The sequence below is a fragment of the Syngnathus leptorhynchus genome, chromosome 4 (assembly GCF_054491065.1).
Source record: "Syngnathus leptorhynchus isolate UIUO chromosome 4, UIUO_Slep, whole genome shotgun sequence".
Lineage (NCBI taxonomy): Eukaryota > Metazoa > Chordata > Actinopteri > Syngnathiformes > Syngnathidae > Syngnathus > Syngnathus leptorhynchus.
In genome coordinates, this window is record NC_141198.1 from 7723675 (window position 1) to 7745519 (window position 21845).

At 40.8% G+C, this 21845-nt stretch overlaps 2 protein-coding genes across 8 annotated transcripts in view; one reads left to right on the top strand and one right to left on the bottom strand.

Moving 5' to 3' along the window:
- Positions 1 to 4302: 4302 nt before the first annotated feature.
- neflb (neurofilament light chain b) lies at positions 4303 to 6347 on the bottom strand. The gene is made up of 4 exons (XM_085908955.1): positions 5283 to 6347; positions 5080 to 5204; positions 4623 to 4990; positions 4303 to 4454 (listed from the first exon to the last, which is right to left on the bottom strand). The coding sequence occupies exons 1-4, from the start codon at positions 6345 to 6347 to the stop codon at positions 4303 to 4305; spliced, it is 1710 nt and encodes a 569-aa protein (XP_085765081.1).
- Positions 6348 to 7134: 787 nt separating this feature from the next.
- The window catches only part of cabin1 (calcineurin binding protein 1), a 29170-nt gene continuing 14459 nt past the window's right edge, over positions 7135 to 21845 (top strand). The window contains exons 1-31 of one of the 7 annotated variants that reach the window (XM_085909912.1): positions 7135 to 7230; positions 7760 to 7858; positions 7983 to 8075; positions 8156 to 8269; positions 8522 to 8656; positions 8753 to 8933; positions 9373 to 9502; positions 9599 to 9748; positions 10107 to 10402; positions 10492 to 10663; positions 10859 to 10992; positions 11078 to 11295; positions 11536 to 11608; positions 11724 to 11908; positions 11990 to 12127; positions 12210 to 12398; positions 12507 to 12749; positions 12831 to 12984; positions 13063 to 13178; positions 13263 to 13430; positions 13953 to 14159; positions 14262 to 14407; positions 14577 to 14838; positions 14985 to 15155; positions 15828 to 15917; positions 16054 to 16214; positions 16305 to 16513; positions 18681 to 18746; positions 19283 to 19462; positions 19593 to 20005; positions 20729 to 20842. In XM_085909912.1, the coding sequence (XP_085766038.1) occupies positions 7856 to 7858; positions 7983 to 8075; positions 8156 to 8269; positions 8522 to 8656; positions 8753 to 8933; positions 9373 to 9502; positions 9599 to 9748; positions 10107 to 10402; positions 10492 to 10663; positions 10859 to 10992; positions 11078 to 11295; positions 11536 to 11608; positions 11724 to 11908; positions 11990 to 12127; positions 12210 to 12398; positions 12507 to 12749; positions 12831 to 12984; positions 13063 to 13178; positions 13263 to 13430; positions 13953 to 14159; positions 14262 to 14407; positions 14577 to 14838; positions 14985 to 15155; positions 15828 to 15917; positions 16054 to 16214; positions 16305 to 16513; positions 18681 to 18746; positions 19283 to 19462; positions 19593 to 20005; positions 20729 to 20842 (4911 nt within the window). In that variant the 5' untranslated portion in view covers positions 7135 to 7230; positions 7760 to 7855. Of the gene's footprint in view, positions 7231 to 7264; positions 7447 to 7759; positions 7859 to 7982; positions 8076 to 8155; positions 8270 to 8521; positions 8657 to 8752; positions 8934 to 9372; positions 9503 to 9598; positions 9749 to 10106; positions 10403 to 10491; positions 10664 to 10858; positions 10993 to 11077; positions 11296 to 11535; positions 11609 to 11723; positions 11909 to 11989; positions 12128 to 12209; positions 12399 to 12506; positions 12750 to 12830; positions 12985 to 13062; positions 13179 to 13262; positions 13431 to 13952; positions 14160 to 14261; positions 14408 to 14576; positions 14839 to 14984; positions 15156 to 15827; positions 15918 to 16053; positions 16215 to 16304; positions 16514 to 18680; positions 18747 to 19282; positions 19463 to 19592; positions 20006 to 20728; positions 20843 to 21845 lie in introns of those variants that run through there. The other 6 variants (XM_085909915.1, XM_085909913.1, XM_085909916.1 and 3 more) reach the window with 6 other exon arrangements.

The window sequence follows — 21845 nt, forward strand, 5'->3', positions numbered from 1 at the left end:
TGGACAAAAAACAAAATTTAGAAGGTCAAAACAAAGTTTTCTTTTAAATGAAATAAAACAAACTGAACGAATGAATTGATCCATATTGTTTGATCTCATAAGTTCTGTAAATGAATTTGTTACAGCGGCAGCTGTTGTGAAACCACTATATCAAATTGAGTATCTGTTGTTGAAACATACTTTATGCAGTTAAATGGGTGTTCATGTAAATTTGTTTTAAATCTGAATTATTGGCTGTGCCTCAGCCGAACATATCTGAGAAAAAATACACCACTTTTCTAGATTAGTATTGAATTGCAAAAATACTGAATGACATTTTAATGCAGCATTTTTGTTTTTGCTTCCATATTTTATGAGTTGAATTTAAACTTTCAATCCATTTTCTATATAGTATACACACAAGTCCAATTTCTCTCAAATATTTGAATGAATTTGCCCAAATCTGAGTACTTTTCCATAATCAATCTCTCTCACAAGTGTGACATCAAGATGCTGATTAGAAAGCATCATTACTGTATTGCACTGGTACAATACCTTGGTCTATCGTCTGTGTACAATAAAAAGGCCATAGTGTTTTTTTCGTTACATCAGCACAATGATGTCCCAAGTTTTATCAGTGTTGTGAACTGTGCATCAGAACTGTTGCCCCTGAGCCCTTAATTGAATGTTCATTTCTCTACTATGGATCCTCTCCAAGGGCGTTTCAGACAATTTGGCAGAACATCCAACCAGTCGCAAAACCGCTGAGCAAGTGTCACCACACAAGGCCAGGCGTATTCATCTCCAAGATCATCTGAGGTTGACCATGTGGTTGTAGCAATCAAAAACAAAATTTTCATTCATATTTTTCTATAGTATAGACATGTGTTTCACAGTCTGAATCATGCTGTTTAGGGGCAATTATCTTGAAATCCCTCTATTTTTTTTCCTGCTATGTGAGGCAATGTTTTATCCATCTCTCTGCCATAGCAGCTCAGCACATAGCTTGTCTGTGGTCTGATGTTTTTTCTTGTCTACCAAGCAACAAAACTGCACCTGACAGCTTGATGTTAGTTTTCAATTATGTTTTGTTTTAACATGATTGATGTTGACAATGTTTAGTGTATATAAAATCGTACATTGCAGTTGTAAGACAAATTTGACAGAGAGAAACTTTTCCAGTATGAAGTCAATTGATTGACTTCCAGTGGTCACTATTTCTAGCCTACGTAAAGTTGTCATTGATGTGACTAAATAAATAAATAAATAAATAAATAAATAAATAACCTTCACAGTTTACTTGTGTTAACTGTTATTAAATATAGATCTACTATCTTTCTTGAACATCACAGGTTTTAATTTCTTCCTCTTTGTCTGCAAGCGAGGAATTTTTTCATTTCACGTTTAATTGGCACACAAGGGCCCTTCAAATCTGTTACGTGTGCACCACATAAAGCAGAATATCATCTTTAATAATATAATTGTATTTTAACATAAACAGTGTCAGTGCTCTTCTCTGTTTTACAGGCCAACAGAGGCTTGTCGGCAGAACAATTTAATTAGGCATTTCTCTGAGCTCAACAGAGGGAGCCAAAACGCTTATCAAAGACTTCCTTTTTTTTTTTGTGGAAACAAAGGAGGGCTGTCTGAAACTAAGCAGCATTGTGAACATTACTTTCTGGACATTGTCTGGAGCAGTGTGCCACTTTTAGGGCTGGATACACCTAACGTCAGCTGGAAAAAAACACAACTGCTGAAAGTGTTGCTTTTAAAATGAAAGCTGCGTGACTTATTTGTGTGAATTATTTGTTGTTGCCATTGCTGCTGTTGTAGTTGTTGTTGTCATGAGCAATGTGATGTCACTGCTACACTGTTGGCCTGCTTTTCCAGGATACAAAAGTCATACAATTTCAGCTCAGTATCACCTTGATTAATAATTCAAACGTTATTGGGTGCACCAGACAGCAAGGCAACATAAGAATCACTGTTGTTTGTACTAAAGCTTATCGAGATTGTATTTCTAACTCCAATTGAACGCATTGTATTTCTGTCTTCTGAATCCTCTTGTACTGTAATTTACACAATTTCCATTTATAGCTGATAAAGGTGACATTAAAAGTCTGTTAACGTCAGCCGACAAATATTTGAGTTTACAGAACCTGTAATTGTTGTTTCATGTTTCAGTATCAAGTACAATTGAGCAATGATGAGATTGTACACATGGGGGAAAGCATTCTAAAAAGTTGAAACTAGCGCGTTCAGAACCTACCAATGACACATGGACTACAGTGTAAAACTCGATATATGAAGATGAAACGTGATCAAATTGATGCAACTTCCTATGACACAAATAAGTGCATTTCTTTTTTTTTTTTCTCTCAAATCTATGCTTTTGGTCGATCTGCATTTGTGCGTATCATTTTAACAAAATTATTGAGCAAGTAAATTGTTGACAATGGCTTGATCTCTTTGCCAATGCAATAATATTAGTTAAACCAACATACTGTTTTCATAGTCTCCTGCAAAGTAATAATTTTGTTTTATAAGGATTCCACCAGACGCCATCAATATGCAAATTTTACAAGGATCCGTGTCCCACGGCCCATGTTACATCACTTGCAGGTGTTATTTTCCTCAATATGTCCAAAATGACCTGTGAAAGCTTCTAAATCTTGAAGCGTTTGATGTGAGGACTCTCAAGTTCTTTCACAGCAAAATCGTCAAAACACTCTTTGATCCCCTTTAATTGATACACTGGGGTACATAATACTTTATTCACAGTTGTGTCTCAATACTTTTGTATATGAGGACTATACGATTGGTTCCGTGTGTTTATCTGCGTTGAAAGCTTGGTCCTCTGTTTCAGCACTATGTCTGTTGGATACTTTATGTGTTTAGATCCAGTCAAAAGAACATCATCAGTCTACTTGAGTCTTTTAATCAATAAGAAAACATTTACCATATTGCTATTGCTTTGAGTAGTGAAAAGTGTGGGCGCAGCCAAACACATTGAAAGAAACATTTCTGTTGATTAAAGTGAGTGTATTTTTGGACTGGCTCAAGCTGCATTGGAGCAAAGAGGCTGATAATGTAATCGGGCTCAAGGGTGGAGTGAGGCAAAGATGAGGACGACAGAGAGAAGGTGGAAACAATATTCAATACTTATTGTATGGGACAAATATGCTGTTATACATGTTGTTGGGACGCTGCAGCTAATCAAATACAAATCTCCACATATCCATTTTTCAGAAAGTGTTTGCGTGTAATGAGAGAAGATATTGAGTGTGCAATTCATTTCAGTGATATAGTGGAACTGGGCCTCTGCAGGAAGACCTGGCATCTCTTTACTGGATATAAAACAGTCTGTCCTCTGTCAAGGTTTAATGCAATGAGATATGTCTCTGCGCTCCTCCCTTAGTCATTCCTCCTCTATCCCAACCTCTCTATCTCTGTGCCCCTCCTTAATAAAATAATGAAATTCCCCTGCCCTAGCTGTCTGGGAACGGCTGACACTTGGCCAGATTCATTGGTGCAGCACACTAGCTGAGTCATAAAGGTTTCACCGGACTCTTGTTCCATAGACGGGAATGTAGATGAAGGGGTGGCAAAGAGAAACACCAGCATCAGGACAATGCATGCTTGCTCAAAAGAAACATAATACTCCGCTTTATTGCTTTACACTCAGTCATGTAAAATATCACAGTGCATTACTGACAATTAAAGGAGAAAAAAACTATTAAGCACCATTTGATGAAATAGTGTACTCCATGATTTTAATTAGCGCTTTAGTGGTACAGGAGAGACGACATCTTATTTGCTGCTCATATCCACCTTTTCATTTACCTTTGGGGAGAAAATGACTGTTGGTTTACGAATGTAAAAGTGAAAGCAACATTTACGATATATTTATATTTAGTAAATACTGTATGTTGGATAAAAATGGCTTTTCTTGAATGCAACAACTATGCGTAGCACTACAAATGAAAACCACTGCATAGAATCTCAATTGTTAAGGCTTCAAGGCTTTATTTCAGCACATCATGGAACAGCAACCACTGTCAGGATATTAACCAGTTCGGTACCAACCTTCAAACTAACATATTCTATAGTGTCAAGCATAAGGATGCTGCAAGCAAATCTACAGTAAGCACAATTATACTGTAGTTATAATTGTGAAATTCTCATGACTTTGAAAATGGTTAAGTGTAGCGTCCATGCAACAAGTTGAGACAGTCACCGTTACAATTCAACAGACGATATATACGAGCCTCACAGGAGAGCAGTTGCTTTAGCTGCAAGTTACTAACACATACATAAATACTACTAAGGTTTTCCATTTTTTCCATCAACCTCGATTTCCACTTCTTTTTGTTTTCCTTTCTTTTCATCATCGTGGTCCTCCCCTTCTTCTTTGTGATCAGATTCATCCGCTCCCTCCTCCTCATCCTCCTTTACTGGATCTTCTGCCTTCGCATCTTCAGATAGAAACAAGAGGAATGAGTCATTTATTTATTTATTGCACCAGCCAAAATACAAAGTGTGTGTTTGTGCGTGTGTGTGTGTGTGTGTGTGTGTGTGTGTGTGTGTGTGTGTGTGTGTGTGTGTGTGTGTGTGTGTGTGTGTGTGCGTGCGTGCGAACTTACCCTCTCCATGAGCTTCATCCTCACCCTCCTCATCTTCCTCTCCTTTGTCCTTGTCATCTACTTCCTCCTTCTCTTCCTTTTCCTCCTGCTCCTCCTCCTCTTCTTCCTCCTCCTCCTCCACCTCTTCCTGAGGAGGGCTTCTCTCCGATTGCTGTGCCATACTTGCTGATATTGTCTCAGCGGAGATTGTTGATCCGTACAAGCGAGAGGTCAATAGGTACGGAGCAGATGAATGCAGCTGAGATTGCATGGAGACTCTTTGCATGGCTCTTCCATGAAGAGGTCCAGCGAATACAGCTTGCGAGTGAACAACAGAAGACATCTGGCCACAACGGTCTAAGCGGTTTTCTTCTCCTTCAAGCAGCTTTCTAAGATGGTATTGAACACGGACAGCAGGGAAACATATTCACGGCATTTGTTTCTTAACATCCATGCAACACGTGCGTTGGGGTCAAACCTGTAGGCTGCAATTTCAATATCCAAGGCCATCTTCACATTCAAGAGATCTTGATAATCTTTCAGGTAGCGAGCCATTTCGTTCTTGTTTCCCCTCAATTCTTCCTCCAGATGATTTATGGCATCCTGCGAAGACAAATCAAATGACATTATTTGCAGAAATTGCCTTGTCCGGACACACATCAATGTCCTTGATTTGCTCACCTGCAGTGCAGAAATCTCAGCACTCTGTTTCTCCTCCACTTCTTGCAATTGGTTTTCCAACGCTTGGTTTATCTCTCTACAGGCATCAATCTCCAACATCCTCGTTTTTAGCTGCCTGCGGTATTCACCAGCCTCATCTTTGACATTACGTACATTCTCTGTATTGCGAGCAGATCCCACCGACATAACATTCATCTTATTGCAGAACCACTCCTCAGCTGATTGGCGATTGCGTTGTGCCATGGTCTCATACTGGGCCCGAATGTCCCGTAAAGCAACCGATAGGTCAGGTTTAACCACATTCATCTCTACAGACACTTCTGCGCTATATTGGATTTGGGCCTGGAGTTCTGCAATTTCACTCTCGCAAAGACGCTTCAGGAAGGCCAGCTGATCCAGCAGAATTTCCACTCTTTTTTCAAGCTCACTTCTCTCCATTGCTGCCTCATCTGCCTGCTTTCTGGCATCCATAAGCCTGCCCTCTGCCCCCTCCCTTCCAAGCACTTCATCTTCATAGCGTTTTTGCAGGTTCTTCAGCACGCCCTCTACCTCATCCCTGTGGTGCTGGGCAGCTTGTCTCTCATATCGGGCCTCCTCCACCGCAGCATTTAACTGGCGGATCTCGTGCTCGTATTGAGCCCGGAGGTTGGATGGCTCCGTTTGCCGCTGCCTCAGCAACAGTCGTTCAGTCTCCAGCAACTTGTTTTGTTGCTCCAGTTCATGAACCCTATCTATGAAGTTTGCAAAGCGATCATTTAGGTCTTGTAGCTCAGCCTTCTCCTGCGTCCTTAATCGTTTGAATTCAGAGGTGACCTGTGCTGCTTGGTCAAGGCGTAGCTCGGAGGTTGCTGTATACCCTGGAGCGGAAAGCAGGAAAGAGCTGGAGGTACCTCGAGTGTGGGTAGGAAAACTTCTGTATGACGATGCATAATGTGTTGGGGCAGAGTGGCTCGAATATGCAGCCCTTGATTCGAGACCTCCACTTGATCCATATCCTGCACTACGCACAACGGTTCTCCTCTTGTAAGTAGAAGGAAAATAAAAGTCAAAGCCGGTAGAAGTCATGATTCAAGGAAATCTGCTTCTCGTGTCTTGTGGGACAGCTGCTTCAACTGCGCAGTGATTCTGCATTACACTGGCTTTTATAGAGCCTGTAATGACCGTGACGTAAGCTACTTTTTGCAGACATGCTGACAAAAGGAATTGATAATGGACCGGCGAGCCAGTCTCAGCCAAGAGGGAGAAGGTGGGGTGAGGATGTTCAATATGTTGGAGTGGCACTGCAACAAGCACGGTCACTGAGTGCAGATTCCTGCATCCACCACATTACATAGTACCTGCAAGTTGCAACATGTATTTTTCAGTGTCTGTCATGTTACGAGTTAAGGTGAAAGTAACATGGTATGTTTTTATTTCATGCAACTAAATGCAATGGTGATGCATACAACCTTATGAAAGCATGGAAGGTTTATGAGGTCCACTTAGTTCTACTTTAAGCCCCTTTCAAACATAATAGTCAATGTTTGCCCTCTAGCGGATGTTAGATATCCATGCAGGCGGTTCCTTTTGAGGGCAGACTTTTATTTATTTATTTATTTATTTATTTATTTATTTATTTATTTATTTATTTATTTTATTTTTTATTTTTATCAAATCTTTATTAAACGCCACATTTTACGAAATAAACTCCTCAACAGAATCAGAACCTTAAACTCAGAATGATGGAAGCAGTTACACACGAATCAATCTAGATCAGTGAACGTCAAGGAATATGCATAAGCGGTTCAGAAAATGAATGAATGAATAAGTAATTGACGGGCAACTGAACAGCAAATAGATTTGTTTAATATGCAACTATGTGATTGGCCAGGCGAATACAGCATTGGCCAATGAGCGGGAGGTTTACTAGTGAGTGGCCAAGGCGCTTCTTACACTAACAACAACAAAGGTAGGTGATTGAGAACTTTAACACTTAAATACTAGAACATATTGACCCTCGCAGGGTTTTTAGATTATACTGCTCTTGTCATAATGTTCAGTTCCCGTCGAGACGGAAATGAGCGATAAGTCTCAGTCGCGATCGGCTCCTTTGAATGAAGCAGTAGCACATCCAACTCACGTATGCTCACCATTACTCTGCTCAGGTACCTAACGGAAATTTGAGGTTTGTCACCCTTATTATGTAGGACAACTAGCAGCCCGTTGAGTTGTAGAACTACTACTCTAACCGATTTATTGATAGCTGGTGCTTTTCATTTCAATCCGACTGTGTCTTATAGCAGAGCTAGGCTAACTATGCTATACTTTCATTGACATTCTGAGTCAGGTTAAGCTAACCTTATAGGCAATATGCTGAGTAATATTTCATCAAATCCCCCAAGGACTGTAATATACTCCTGCCAACACGCATTACTCATACCAGTACTTTCAACATACACTTGTCACCTGACGTTCCAAGTTTTTTTCTTTCACTGCAGAAATATTTTATTCTCGTAACTAGATCCGATCAGAATATGAACCCAAAGGTCGATGGTCTGTTGTTATCAAATTCCACATCATTCCAGACATAAAAAATGGTAAGGAGATCTGATTTAACAGTTACACCCTATTATCATGATTTGCCAATCAATCAAGTTGTTCATGGAACACCCCAGTGAACAATGTGTGAGTTTCTCCTGTTTTCTGACTTGTGTTTCATAGATACGCATTGCGGCATTAAATGCAGCATCGACAGCTGCAGATGAGTCGCAAGACCCGTTGAGAAGTAAAAAAAGTCGAACTAAAGAGGCGCAGGTAGAGTCAATCAATGCAATTCTTATTTTCTCCTGCCAACACTTCCATAACGAGATTTTATTGGTTTTTTTTCTGTGTAGGAAGCTGAGGCTTTTGCTTTGTATCATAAAGCTTTAGATCTGCAAAAACATGACAAGTTTGAAGAGTCTGCCGAGGCATATCATGAGTTGCTTAAAACGCCACTCCTCAAAGAGGTAAATTACCATTCGACATCCGTGTCTTCACTTATTATACAGTCAAGTCTTGAATTGCATTGAATCCATAAATCGTAAAACAATGCCTTAACTGGAATTAAAATGTCTTTAAAATGACAGTCCGTGGCTGTAATATATCCTTTTTGCATAACTACAATAATATTTCAAATGGCGTCTACAGATAATCCATGAGCTGTTAATATCCCAATTCTGTTTGAAGTATTGTAATTCATTTTCTTTTCATGATTTAAGGCCATGCCGTCGGAGGATCAGAGCCTGGGTCTCAAGCATCCCGGACTGATGTTGAAGTATTCCACATTTAAAAACTTGGCTACTATGGCAGCATCACGAGATGATCTGCAAACAGCGATGGAATTTTACTTAGAGGTCATTCAACAATCCTACATATTGCTTTGTGCAGCTAGAGTTTTATCAATGAAAAAAGGATTCATATCCTGTTTATAATACTGTGCATTTATGCAGGCCGTTTTGTTGGATTCCACTGATGTGAACATGTGGTACAAAATTGGACAAGTGGCTGTACGACTGCTGCGCATTCCTTTGGCTCGACATGCCTTTGAGGAGGGATTACAGTGTAACCCGGATCACTGGCCTTGCCTGGACAATCTGATCACTATTCTCTACACACTTTGTGACTATACATGTAAGTTATACAGTGCTAGTATGGTTTGCTGTCACTGGTTAGCAAGTCCGCCTCACAGTTCAGAGGGTGCAGGTTCGATTCCACCACCAGCCCACCCTGTGTGGAATTTGCATGTTCCCCCCGAGCCCGCGTGGGCTTCCTCCGTGCACTCCGGTTTCCTCCCACATCCCAAAAACATGCTTGGTAGGCAGATTGAGCACTCCAAATTGCCCGTAGGTGTGAGTGTGCACGGTTCGTTTCTGTGTGCCCTGCGATTGGCTGGCAACTAGTTCAGGGTGTCCTCGGCCTACTACCCGATGACTGCTGGGATAGGCCCCAGAACGCCCACGACCCCCGTGGGGACAAGCGGTACAGAAAATGGATGGATAGATGGGGTTTGCTGTCAATGGTTTCCCAATACAAGTGTTAAAGTAATGATTGTCTGCATAAATATTTCCAGGGTGTTTGTACTTCATCAGTAAAGCCCTTGAAAAAGATCACTGTTACACGAAAGGCCTGGTGTTGAAGGAGAAAATCTTTGAGGAACAGGCCAGTCTTAAAAGGGACACGATGCAAATGTTCAAGAGATGGTGACTGCACTTATTTTTCTCTACTTCACTTTCTGTAAATTCTTTCGAAAATTCTTGTCACTTTCAAACGTCGTTGTGATGTTTGTTTGTTTGCAGTGACATGTCTGTGCACTACGTAGAAGTGGAGGAGGAGGAACGTAAAACCATTGTGGAAGAAGCTCTGGAATTACGAAAACGCAGACAGGCTCTCTCTCACACAGAACCAAGCCCTGACCTTGTCTTGGTTAAGCCTATCCGTTGTCTTTCGTGAGTACTCTTTAACAGTGTTTGTAAATTCTTTCAAATATAATCATATTGTATAAAAATCAAATATAATAATTTTATAATTCTGACTAACACGCGCGCGCACACACACACACACACACACACACACACACACACACACACACACACACACACACACACGAGGGCATATAACAATTGAATAGACAGAGATGACAGATAATACCAAGCTATCCTTGAATTTTGAAATGATTTAAGAGGTGTGTTTCAAAACTTTTTTCTTTTTTTGTATTTCATCATGTTGTGAGTTCTGTTGAACATTTGACCTCAAATACCTTTTGGGGATGAATTGATTTGACATGGGACTATTTTCTGAACACAGGTGGAAGCATGTGGGTGAAAGCCTTATTGCAATGTATAGATATCAAACCACGTGCGGGCCGCCACGTCTAAGTCTTGGTCGCAGGATTGACTTGTCTGCATACCGTGACCGAAGCTTCCTCCAAAACCTGCCCGAACCGGGCAGTCCCATCAGCACGGTCCAGACGACAGTGCTGAGCAGCAGTCCCAGCTCATCTCTGCCACCGACTCTCCTTCCTGAGCCATCGACGCTCTCACAACCTGCCGTCCAAACCCAAATTGCCATCGTGGAAATCCCCGCAGCTGCTCCTTCTGTCGGTCAGTTACACAAAGCAAGTTTCTAATGATGACTTGATGATGTAAAATTATATGTTATAACATGGTTTCTTCTTTACCCATGGTTTCAGCAATGGACATTTCATTGATAGACAAGGCAAAGAAAACGTCGAAAAGGAAACGTGCAGTAGAAGATAACGTTGAGACCGCCAAGAGACGTTCAGCACGGGTTCGAAACACTAAATGCAAAAAGGAAGAGAAGATTGATTTTCAGGAATTACTTTTCAAGTACCTTCCTTCAAGGTAACCACAACTTGTGTTGTTATCTTACCACTTGTGTGCTCCGCTGTTGTATCTTATGAGATGTTGATGTGTTTGTTAATGTAAATGATTATTGTAACAGCACACCTGTAATACTCATGAGCCTAACTGATAAGAAGATAGGCGGATTGTTTGCTGTTTAAGTATTGATGCATCATATCATTCCCCTTCTTATAGGCTAAGGAAGTTTGACCCAGATAATGAAGATGAAAGTTTGAGTAATCTTGAGCCACAATGTGATGTGAAGGATGACATGCAGCCTCTACTTGGGAGCTGTGTTCCAGTTGACGCAGTTGATTACATGGAATCTGGTACACGCAGACCTCCATGTATCGCTCCGTTCTTGACATAATCTTTCTTATTAACCAAATATTTCATTTTCTATTTTTTTTGTAGAGCAACAGGATGTTCATAACTTCCTTCTTGGAAATATGAACAATGGAGGAATACTGGACCTGATGTTGTGCTATCTAAAAGCGGTGGGTCGGAAGTTCATGGAGGAGTGGCCTCCAGGTATGACCCCTGTGGTTCTGGAGGTGTTCCAGGCTTGGAGAAAGCACAGCTGTGGCCTTCCTAATCCTTTGTTTCGAGACTGCCGTAACCAGCACATCCGGGTAAATAACAAAACAGGAAATATTTGCTCCGAATCCAATTGTTGAAACATGCATCTATAACTTCCCATTGTTATCCTTTACTTTTTCCTGCTTTTTCACTGGTAAATTTAGTCATGGAATAATTCAAGTTTGTATTTGGAAATACGCTGTGAGGCACTATAGACTTTCTTTAATTTGACCCATAATTTTCAACAGACAAATACATTCTAATCAGTGAGTATTTCACTTCTTTTATTTCAGGAAATGTTGGAAATGAGCTTGGCATGTATGGAATTACAGTTGGAGCAATGGTTGCTCAACAAAGGCAAGACTGGTTGGTATCTTGAACACCTTTTGATAATCAAGCATAAAAATGTTTTCAACTGTTTTGGTTAAAACATTTTTACAGTATTATAAACTGTCTTACTACTATTTTTCATTGCCTTTAGTGACCACTAGAAGAAGCGTGGATTCCTGCAATGACAGGACTGAAAACGAATTCCCTGGGCAGTATTTCCAGGCTGATGTCTTGCTCCTGGCTTTAGGTTCATCCCAGAAGGATCTGTTTGAGGACAATTGGTTGGATTTCACAGTGCGTGTCTACTGGCTGAAGGCCAGATCCCTTGCTCTCCAGGTAAATACACACGTTGTTGTTGTTAGTGCTTTCAAGTCTATAGCAATCAGATATGACAAGAAAGTTTGTCTCTCTTTGCAGGGAGATATGGAATTGGCTCTCGAGAGCTATGATGTCTGTACAGGGCTGTTGCAGAGCAAACCCAAGCCCCCTGAAGGGAGATATTACACCATCAAACTGCCTAATTTAAGCCTAGATGCAGCAATCTCTGTTGATGAGGTCAGTGTTTATTACTCCAAATATGTTTTGGGTTCACTGATAGTCCTTGTTTATTTCATTCCTTATGTATTTGTCGGATCAGATTGACAAAAGACTGAAGTCCCTGGAGCGCTGTCAGTCATTGGAGGAAATCCAGCATCTCTTTGAGTCTGCGGACTTTGAATCGGTCGTGCGCTTATTGCAGCCTACTCTGAACTATGGCAGCAGGAGTAAACATCTGGAGTTTGTTAGCTCAACACCAGAACGTCCTGCTCAGCTTCTGCTGCTGCAGGTCAGATGCTCACTAGTCAACAAGAAAACGTTTTCTTCATGGGACGCTGAGGCATGATGTGTGATGATTGGGTGCCTCTCATTCCTACTGTGTGTAATTTTGCCACAGAATTCACTGTTGAGGCTCCAAGACTACCAGCAATGTTTAGAGACAAGTGAGATGGCTCTGAATGAAGCTTTGCAGCAACTCAACTCTTCCACAAGCAGTTCTTCACCTGTGAAGGAAGAATGGCTCAGCACCGTTACAAAGCTGTTGGAGGGCATCGACGTCTGCTTTACCAAAGACTCCCAGCTCCTTAGCAACCTCACCCACTTCTCCAGTATGGCTCGACTGGCAAACAATCTTATTCAGGTTAGCTGAGCGCTCATCATTACAGTCAAGACCCATGCATGGTAAGAGGCGTAAAAAAAAACGTTTCCGTTGTCTTTTCAGCTGATCGACCTCAGCATGACAATTTCCGACGATCCCAAAGAGCCTTATTTCTTTTCTGTACTGCCATGGATTATTTTGTATCACATCATCAAACACGAAGAAGCTGCTTTTAATGCTATGCTTCAACAACATATGTCTGTAGGGGACGAGGAAGGTTCGTGGACTCATTCTATGCTTGTGCCTTGTTTACATTGCTGTTACACTGAATCACGGTTGTTAACATGACTTCTAGATGACTCAGACACTCCAATGCTGCCATCCTCCCTTATGCTTCTGAACACCGCTCATGAGTATCTCGGACGTCGTTCCATGTGCTGCTGTTCTGATGGTTCTCTCCTCAAGTTTTTCGTAAGCATAATACAATTGTCTGCATGAATTGAATTGAATGTATAACACTGAGTTTGTTTGACAGCAATTTGATATTTACCTTAGGTTGGAGTTTTGGAAAAAGAATTTGCAACAACTGGCACTGCCAACAATATTAGTCATCCTTACAAAGAGGAGTTGGAGATGGCTTTGGAACAGTGCTTCTTCTGCCTCTATGCCTATCCCAGTAAGAAGAGCAAGGCCCGCTTTCTTGAAGACCACTCCTCTCCACAGGTCAGATTCTTATCTTAGAATTTAACCAAAAATCTTTATGCTCCTCTAAGCAAACCTACAGGGCCACGAAATTTATCAAAATGAAACCGCTATTGAAACACATGAACATCATTCACTTGTCATTGCAGGTCCGTGATTAGTGGCCACAATAAATCAAAGATTTTGCTGTAAAAGTGCAATAAATCAATATAACAGTATTTTTCAGATTTTAGGCACTTTTCTAGCTAAGATAGTTATTGCCCATGAAGCCATACTTGTTCATTTGTCCAGGATCCTTTTAAGAATTGTAATTTTGTAATTTTTGTGCTTGGCCACTTGGAGATGCTGTGGCTATAGCAATATGTTTGACACATTTCAATACATTTTGGTGATGCGCTGATATCTTGTTCAAGAGGTTTTCCCTTCAAATCCTATTACATTACTGTACATTGAATGGGCTTTGCCAGCGTCAAATGTAATAAAATACTTCTAAGAATATCAAATACACTCATCTGGTCTCTGGAACTAATAACTATGTTGCAGGTTGAGCTGCTTTGGAGAGATGCCCTTTTCATGTTCCAGTATTTCAAACCAAAATCAATGCCTGAGTTTGACAGCTACAAAACAAGCACGGTATCTGCAGATTTAGCTAATCTGTTGAGGAGGTTTGCAGGAATCGCCCCCACAAGTGAAACTCCCACCCTCACCATGGATGAGGTTGGAGCCTATATTGAGGGCATGACAACAAAGGTCGGTTTGTGAGCCCACGCTGAGTTTATGGAACACGCATTTAGTTCAAACTTTCTAGAAGATTGAGTTTGCTCTCATGTTTTCAATTTCTTTCTTTTTAAGACCCCAAGCCTTCCTGACGGTAGTCCTCCAGCCCCTCCAATCATTAATGAGTTGTACTACTTGCTGGCTGATTATCACTTCAAGAATAAGGAACAGTCCAAAGCCATAAAGTTTTACATGCATGATATCTGTGTGTGTCCGAACAGGTAGGTAGTTGAGCTATTCTCAATCACAAATTTTAATTTTAAGTGTAATTATTTGAAGATTTTCTACTAAATGTTATAAACCGATTGTGATGACTTTTGTTGTTTGGTCTGCTTTTTTTTTTTTCCCTCAACTTTGCTCGCACTGATGCTCATGTGTGTTTGTGGGCAGGTTTGATTCCTGGGCGGGAATGGCCTTAGCTCGGGCCAGTCGTATTCAGGAGAAACTCAATTCCAATGAGCTAAAAAGCGATGTACCCATATGGAAACATTCACAGGCTGTGCTTAACTGCTTTAAGCGGGCCCTGGAGATAGACAGCTCCAATCTCTCCCTCTGGATCGAGTATGGAACCATTTCTTATTCTTTGCACTCCTATGCGTCACGTCAGCTAAAGCAGTGGCGTGATGAGCTTCCTTCAGAGGTGGTTAAACAGGTGAGCCGCATGTTAACAAGGTCTTGTCAGTGAAACAGTTTTACAATGGTGGTGTCACATGTCACACACTTGGTTCTGCCGTGTATCGAGAACTGTGGTAACGAGCTAACCCACCTCTTAAACCTCTGCTCTGTTTTTATATTCAGATGGAGGAAAGGAGAGAATCCATGTTAGAGACGGCATCTCAGAGTTTCCAGGGAGCTTCCCGTTGTGAGGGGGACAGTGATGAAGAAGAGTGGCTCATCCACTACATGTTGGGCAAGATAGCAGAGAAACGCAAAGAGACACCTGTGGAATATCTGAAGCTTTATAAAAAAGTAAGCCAGTCTGCACACCTCACTCGCTGAGTTTGACTTTTTCCTCTCATATCCAAGGACTTTTGAATACAGCCAGCCCCTGCATACTCGCAGTTTGGCAACTATGGATTCGCATATTCGTGGATTTAAAAAACCAAACAAAAAAACCCATTAACCAGACACTGACGTTTCCTATTTGCTAGGGACAGGGCCAGGTCAGCGGGTGACTGTATAGTCACTATTGTATAATAATTGTATAATATTAATACTGATCTTGTATAATCAGAAAACTAGGTAAATGTGATGAAAGTACATTTTTAAATTATTCTAATAAAATAGGCTGCACTCTTGGGGAGATTGCTCGTTTCATAACCCACCTACAGAAACAAAGATTACTCTTTCCCTCCCCTCACAAGATGTTCTTATTGTGTGAGTGTGTGCTTTCCCAAGAGGTACAAAACATACAGAATTAGTCATAGCTCTGTTATGATGAAATTCTTGGAGGCAGGTGAACTTTGAAATCTCAAGCACTATGTCATGGAGTTGGGTAGCAAATTGTGGAGTGACTGTGTGGCTTACTAAGCAATAGTGAATTCTTCCATACCAGAACCCTTCTTGTCATTTCACCTGCTCTTTTATATTACCGAATTGCTCTTTACTGGTTTGTTGAGTGTCATCTGTTTGCATTTGAAGGCAGCACACTTTCTGCATGAAGAGGCTGCCAGGTATCCTCGTAAAATCCACTATCACAATCCACCTGACCTGGCTATGGAGGCCCTGGAGGTAAATCACTCTCAAACAGTATACTGATGTTCCAGCTTGAGTGCTGGATTCAGTAGATCTAAATTATGAACCACTAAATTTAGGGTTTTTTGAAAGCATTCCCATTAAAAGGCATCGTTAATTGTTTTTCTACCAGTTGCACTTCCGCCTCAGCGCCACCATCTTAAAACTCCTGGAGGCGAATGAACCCAGGCTGGACCATGAAGTCTTGTTTAGTTTGCTGGTTGAGGCTGCGACAGGGCCATTTGCCATAGGGGAAGAGAAGAGTGTACCCAGCATCCCTAGGTCGAATGAAAAGTGAGTAACTCTTTTGAAATTCAGTCACCCAACAGGAACGATGGAACCGAATCTTTCGTTGCAAAAATAATGTTTCCTTACTCATTTCAGGGAGAAATCTACTGTGATGGATGAAGACTTTAATAGTTCTTCGGTAGGCATAGGCAACATCCTCGGTTCCTCCCTTCCGTCAGTTGCCACTCCAGGTGTGACATCCCCTCTCTACGTGGCCACGCCGTTTGACCACGATTACGCCAAACGCAAAACTCTCCGACGGCAGCAGTGGCAGCAGCAGCGGCATGAGGAACAGCAGGCTGATGGTATAGTCTCAGTCCTAGGCACTGTCTCTGGGCTTGGGCCCTTTGCCCTTTTTGCACTGGGGCCACTGAAGTTCACTGAGGGGGTGCTCCGATTGATAATCACCATGTTGTGTGGCCTTGGTTTGAGTTACAGTGGACCCTTTGCACTGGATGATTGGGATGCGGTGAAATGGGCAATATGGCTACAAGGCGACTTGCTAGATTGCATTTCCAAAACAACGGTCGATTGAGATTTGCGATGGGACACTGGCCGGAATGTGCGCATGCATGTGTGTGGCTTGTCTAAGCTTTGTCCTTTTAGCTTTCCTTAGCAGTTAAGTCTGTTTTCTTCTCCTAATATGGTTGGACTATCAATGGTAACTAATTTCAGTTTAAACAACGTCATTAGTACTAAAAACACTTGTTGAGTTGTGAGCTTATCTGGATTCCTTTCACATCAAGAAGTTTACTCCTTGCTACACTTCCACTGATGACCGCAACATGTTCTCCATTTTGTACAAGGGGACACAAGATCAAATGATTAATCCATAACTCAACAATTTGCCAGCTGGCACAATTCAATGACCTGCTGTATCAGCGTGCTGCTAGAGTCTTGTCTTTACTTCTGGTGTGCAGTTGATAAGGATTTCACCCAAACACGGTGCCCTTCTTTCATCGATAAATTATTCTGTTTCATTCTTAATCTGCAAATGCAATATTAATTCTAGTACTGTCCGTGCTTTTACTCGTACAGACACATAGAAAGCATTCTAGCTTTGACTCCTTTAATCTTATCAATCAATTGAGTGGGAGTTGGGCACTACATTTCTTCTGGCTTTTGTTTTGTCTGAAAGTTTTGGGAAGGGGCTTTTCTTCTTCGACATTAACATTCTCTGACCTCTCAAATGATCCGGTTGCCATGGTCCAAAACCTTGTGGAATGTCTTTCCAGCCCCTTCACTTTCTATAATATAATGAGTCTGTTTATTTTTGTGTACTAAAATAATTCACTTGACAAGCTCACCAGAGCTTCATTTTAAGATATTATACGTGCATTGTAAATATTTGTAGACATTATGCCATCCAAATATTATAGTGCATAGACATTTTTATATTCGATATGAATTTTGTCTCAAATATTTCAGTCTGAAAAGACCTTGTCCACAAGGAAAACCTATTTATTATTAAACAAAATGCCTTTCCACACAGGCTTTCCTTTCCATTTTCCACGTTATCCTTGACTTATGCTTATAAATTCAGCCATATTGCCCATGTTGCCAGTTTTGTCCCCCTTTTCCAGATTTTTTTCCTTCCTCCCGACCTACCTGCCTGCTACCTCTTTTGCCTGCTCGCTTTTACCACCTGCTTTGCCATTTATATGCATGTAGTTCCACTGAGGTCACTGTCTTTATTTGGTATTGGGTAAACTCAGATCTTTAACACAATTCACCTTGGTCTGGTGCTTCACATAGTTGTATTTTGTTCGTGTTTAGTGTGGGCTTAACTTGACTAAAAACCCTGGAGATGCCTTGTCCTGTGTGATTCATGTCTTCATCGCACTAATGGGACAAATTTGGAAACTTTATCCAATTAGTGCAAATGAGTAAAGTCAGAAAGCAGTGGGTGGTCTGTTATTGGCAAAGAACTGAAACCCAAGTTATGGAAATGTGGCACTATGCACGTGTCAGCCAATCTTTCTGCTTAAAGCACATTCCGGCAAGAAGTCTGTAGGACCTGGTTCAGACATCCAGAAATCGTAAAGATTGTTGTTTGTTTTTCCGCAGTCATTTTCCTCTCGATTTTGTATTAACGCAATGATAGACAATCTTACTTTTATTTTGGATGTCATAATAATCGTGAGACCACTTCAAAATATTCACCATTTAGATTCAGGTTACAAGGCAAAAGGTAAAGTTACACATTGTCTATTGGAGAAACTATTGTCTGAGAATAAGAAGAATATATTTATTGTCTTTGTTGGAATGAGATTGAAAGAATTCACTTATTGTCTGAATTGGGTTCTACAAAGGGGATTGGCTTTCACGCCCCCATTTTTGTCAAAAATGTATATATATATATATATATTTTTTTTTAACCAGTCTGCATTTTAAATGTAATGTATAAAATGCATTCAGAGGTACAGTTCTGCTTGATATTGTTGTAAAACCAGCTCCCCATATCTTCAACAGCCTCATCAGAGTTTGACCATGATTACTGCTTGCCCAGGTCTTCAATGTGGCTGGCGTCCCTGAATGGTACTGCTCTTCAAACCCACCAAACTCTCTCAGAGGCTATGTCTTCAGTCAGAAAGCAGCTCTGTGATGAAGTGCATTCTTAACAGAGGCACCCATTTGTACAGTTCTAACTTCAGTTACTCACCTAGAGTGCCATAAGATGTTATCTTTTGAGAATTCCCGTGTGTGTTATCCTCAACTCCTCATTTGGTTATATACAGTTCTCTGCCAATGATTCTCCATATCTCGAATAACAATTTAGAGGAAATAGTAGTTTTGGTTTTCTTTCAAAACTATTCAACCCTGACCACCCTACCCAACCCTCTTTGTATTAGAAACTATTTTCATTATGTTTACTTAAAGTCTGAGACTCACATTGGAATTTAGGTCATCAATATCTTGAAACAATATACCCTACAGTGTAGTGCACTTGAACTTAAGATAAAAAAAAAAAAAAAAAGATAGCCAACGTTTGTGACAAAATCAAACTTGAAATGCTTTTGCATGTTTCTCCATTCAGCTGGTTAAATGGTTTGTGTTGATACTTGTTTTGGCAGAACGAAGTCAGGACAGTGAGGTGGTGATGCTTTCCGACTCCAACTCCACTCAGGATGCTTTCACAGATCCCACCAGCTCGCAAGACAGTAGCCAAAAACCTGCCTGCGGTAAAGTCAGTTCTTCGTCATCAGAGAGCACAACTCCTGTGAAAGAAGGACAGCCTGCTTCTGAGGACACAGGTAGACCATTGACTCAAAAGTGACTACAATATTTGGAGCCTGAAAGAAATGGCATAACATCATTTCAATTGTGTTGTATCGTATTGTATATGCTCATTTTGACCACACATATTTTTTATCTTTTGAATAGTTGTACGTCCTACTTTAGCATCACATGGAGATCAGACTGTGCCCCAGACGGAAGAAAATCTGGTTGAGGAAATTGTGGAAATGGTGGTGGTGACCCTCCCCGAGGCTCCAACTCCCAAAATCTCTGCAGACCTTTGCCTTCCGCCCGTTCTTGGACCAACCACTCTGCCGAAAGCAGCCTCCTCTCAACAACCTGCTCCTCAAACCCCAGCCAACGAAGGCAAAAGGAAGCCAGAGCCTCCTGCTGAGGTGATGGAGGTACCCAAGGCCCTGCCTGCAGAACCTGCTGACCAGAAAAAAATGCTGGTGGAAATGTGTGTCCGCTCTCTTTTCCTCTGCCTTGGGCGGTTTCCTCAACACTATAAAAGCCTCTACCGCCTGGCTTTCTTTTACACCAACAGCAAAACCCACCAGGTCAGTTCACCTTTTTAACTCATGTTCACTAATGACACGGTGGCTCATTATGTGCTACTAGCACAATATGCCATTTAACTTGAGCCATACCTATCTACAGGTAATCAGTACTTCTAACATTTTCGACGTCAGGTGAGACCTGACTGCTCCTAGCAATTACGCTGCTATCCATAGAATTAGTTACCATATCATGTCCAGTCACTGCCTCATTTTCCCCTCCACCTCTCTTGTTTGCATTAGACCTCATTCGTTGCACATTAGTTGCAGAAGACGGCTCTATGCGCTCCAAAGCTCTGTGGGTAGAGGTATGCGTGGGTTGAGAACCATGCTTTTTCAGCCAGTTTGGCACAGAGAGCTATACTGTATGAGGGCATCATTCTCTCAGTTCTCTGATCCGTTGTAATGGAGGCTATTATCTCCACTAATCATTGTTTTTCAAGTGTTATTATGTTTTAAAACACTTTACCTTACCTTTTCATGGCACTCTGCATATTAGGTTTTTTTTTCAAGGTTGTGAAAAATGATGTTGGCTTTGTTGATTGTAAATGAGCAGCATTTAGATTATAGCAGATGTTTACACAACATCCAAGGCAAGCAAACTAACTGTTTATGCGTTACATCAGTACGTTGTAATAATGAAAGGCAATTTGCATGGTGATAGTATGTTGTGTATGTTCAAATGTAGATGTGTTCTTTTATTTATTTTTTTATTTATTACCACAGAACCTACAGTGGGCCCGAGATGTGTTGCTAGGAAGCAGTGTCCCATGGCAACAACAGAAGCACATGCCTGCACAAGGACTCTTCTGTGAAAGAAACAAGACAAACCTGTTCAATGTAAGTTCACTTCACAGTTCCTTTTATGTTGTGTTTCCCATGTCATGTCATCGCCGCACATTTCTTATTAGCTTTTTGTAGATGCCAGGTATCGGTGAATCGTTTAACATTCATCTCTCTAAACGGCATGTAATGTAACTGCATTGAATCTTCATTAGACTTGTTTTTTTTTATATATATATATATATATATATATATATATATATATATATATATATATATATATATATATATATATATATATATATATATATATATATATATATATATATATATATTTCAGCTACTTTATTCAGCTACATGAAAAGGGCGAAAAACTGTGTTAGAAACACCTCTCAGTCTGATACAAGCAACAGCTACAATTTAAGTACAGTCCAGTGATCCACCCGATTGAACAGATAATGTTATGCCCAGTGAATTTATTTTTATTTATTGCAATCAAACCAGGCAGACAGACTGAGCACCATTGTAGTTATCTTAATGTTAAGTCAAATATATATATACTTTGTGCAGCTCTTGTATTGGTGTGTGTGTATTTAACGCAGTAGCAGCTAAGTCGCAATCTCAAGGGACATGCTCGTGAAACACTGATGTGGGTTCTGACGATTTGTTGCTAATGATGTGCACGTGTGTTTACTGCGAGTAGTACCAGTATTGACATATCAATAGGGTTACCCTTTTCTACACCCTTGCCTGACAATTCGACTGGCTGCTCAGAAATCTGGTGTGAAAACAAATCATAAGCAGCTCCATAAATGGAATTTCTCAGAAGGTGATTGGTGAATGATCTGTCTTCACAAGGCTTGTGTTGGCTTCCCATGGAGTTAGGTTTTTATTTGTATTTATTTTTTCGCTTTCTTGGAAATTAAGCTGATAAGTATGTGTCTCATACACATCAGTTGTTGTTACGTTTTTCGGCGGCTGATATCATCTTGGACATTGTATGCCGTGTCGATGTAATTTCCTGGTAACAGATTGCAGAAGCGATAATGGGCCACGGCTG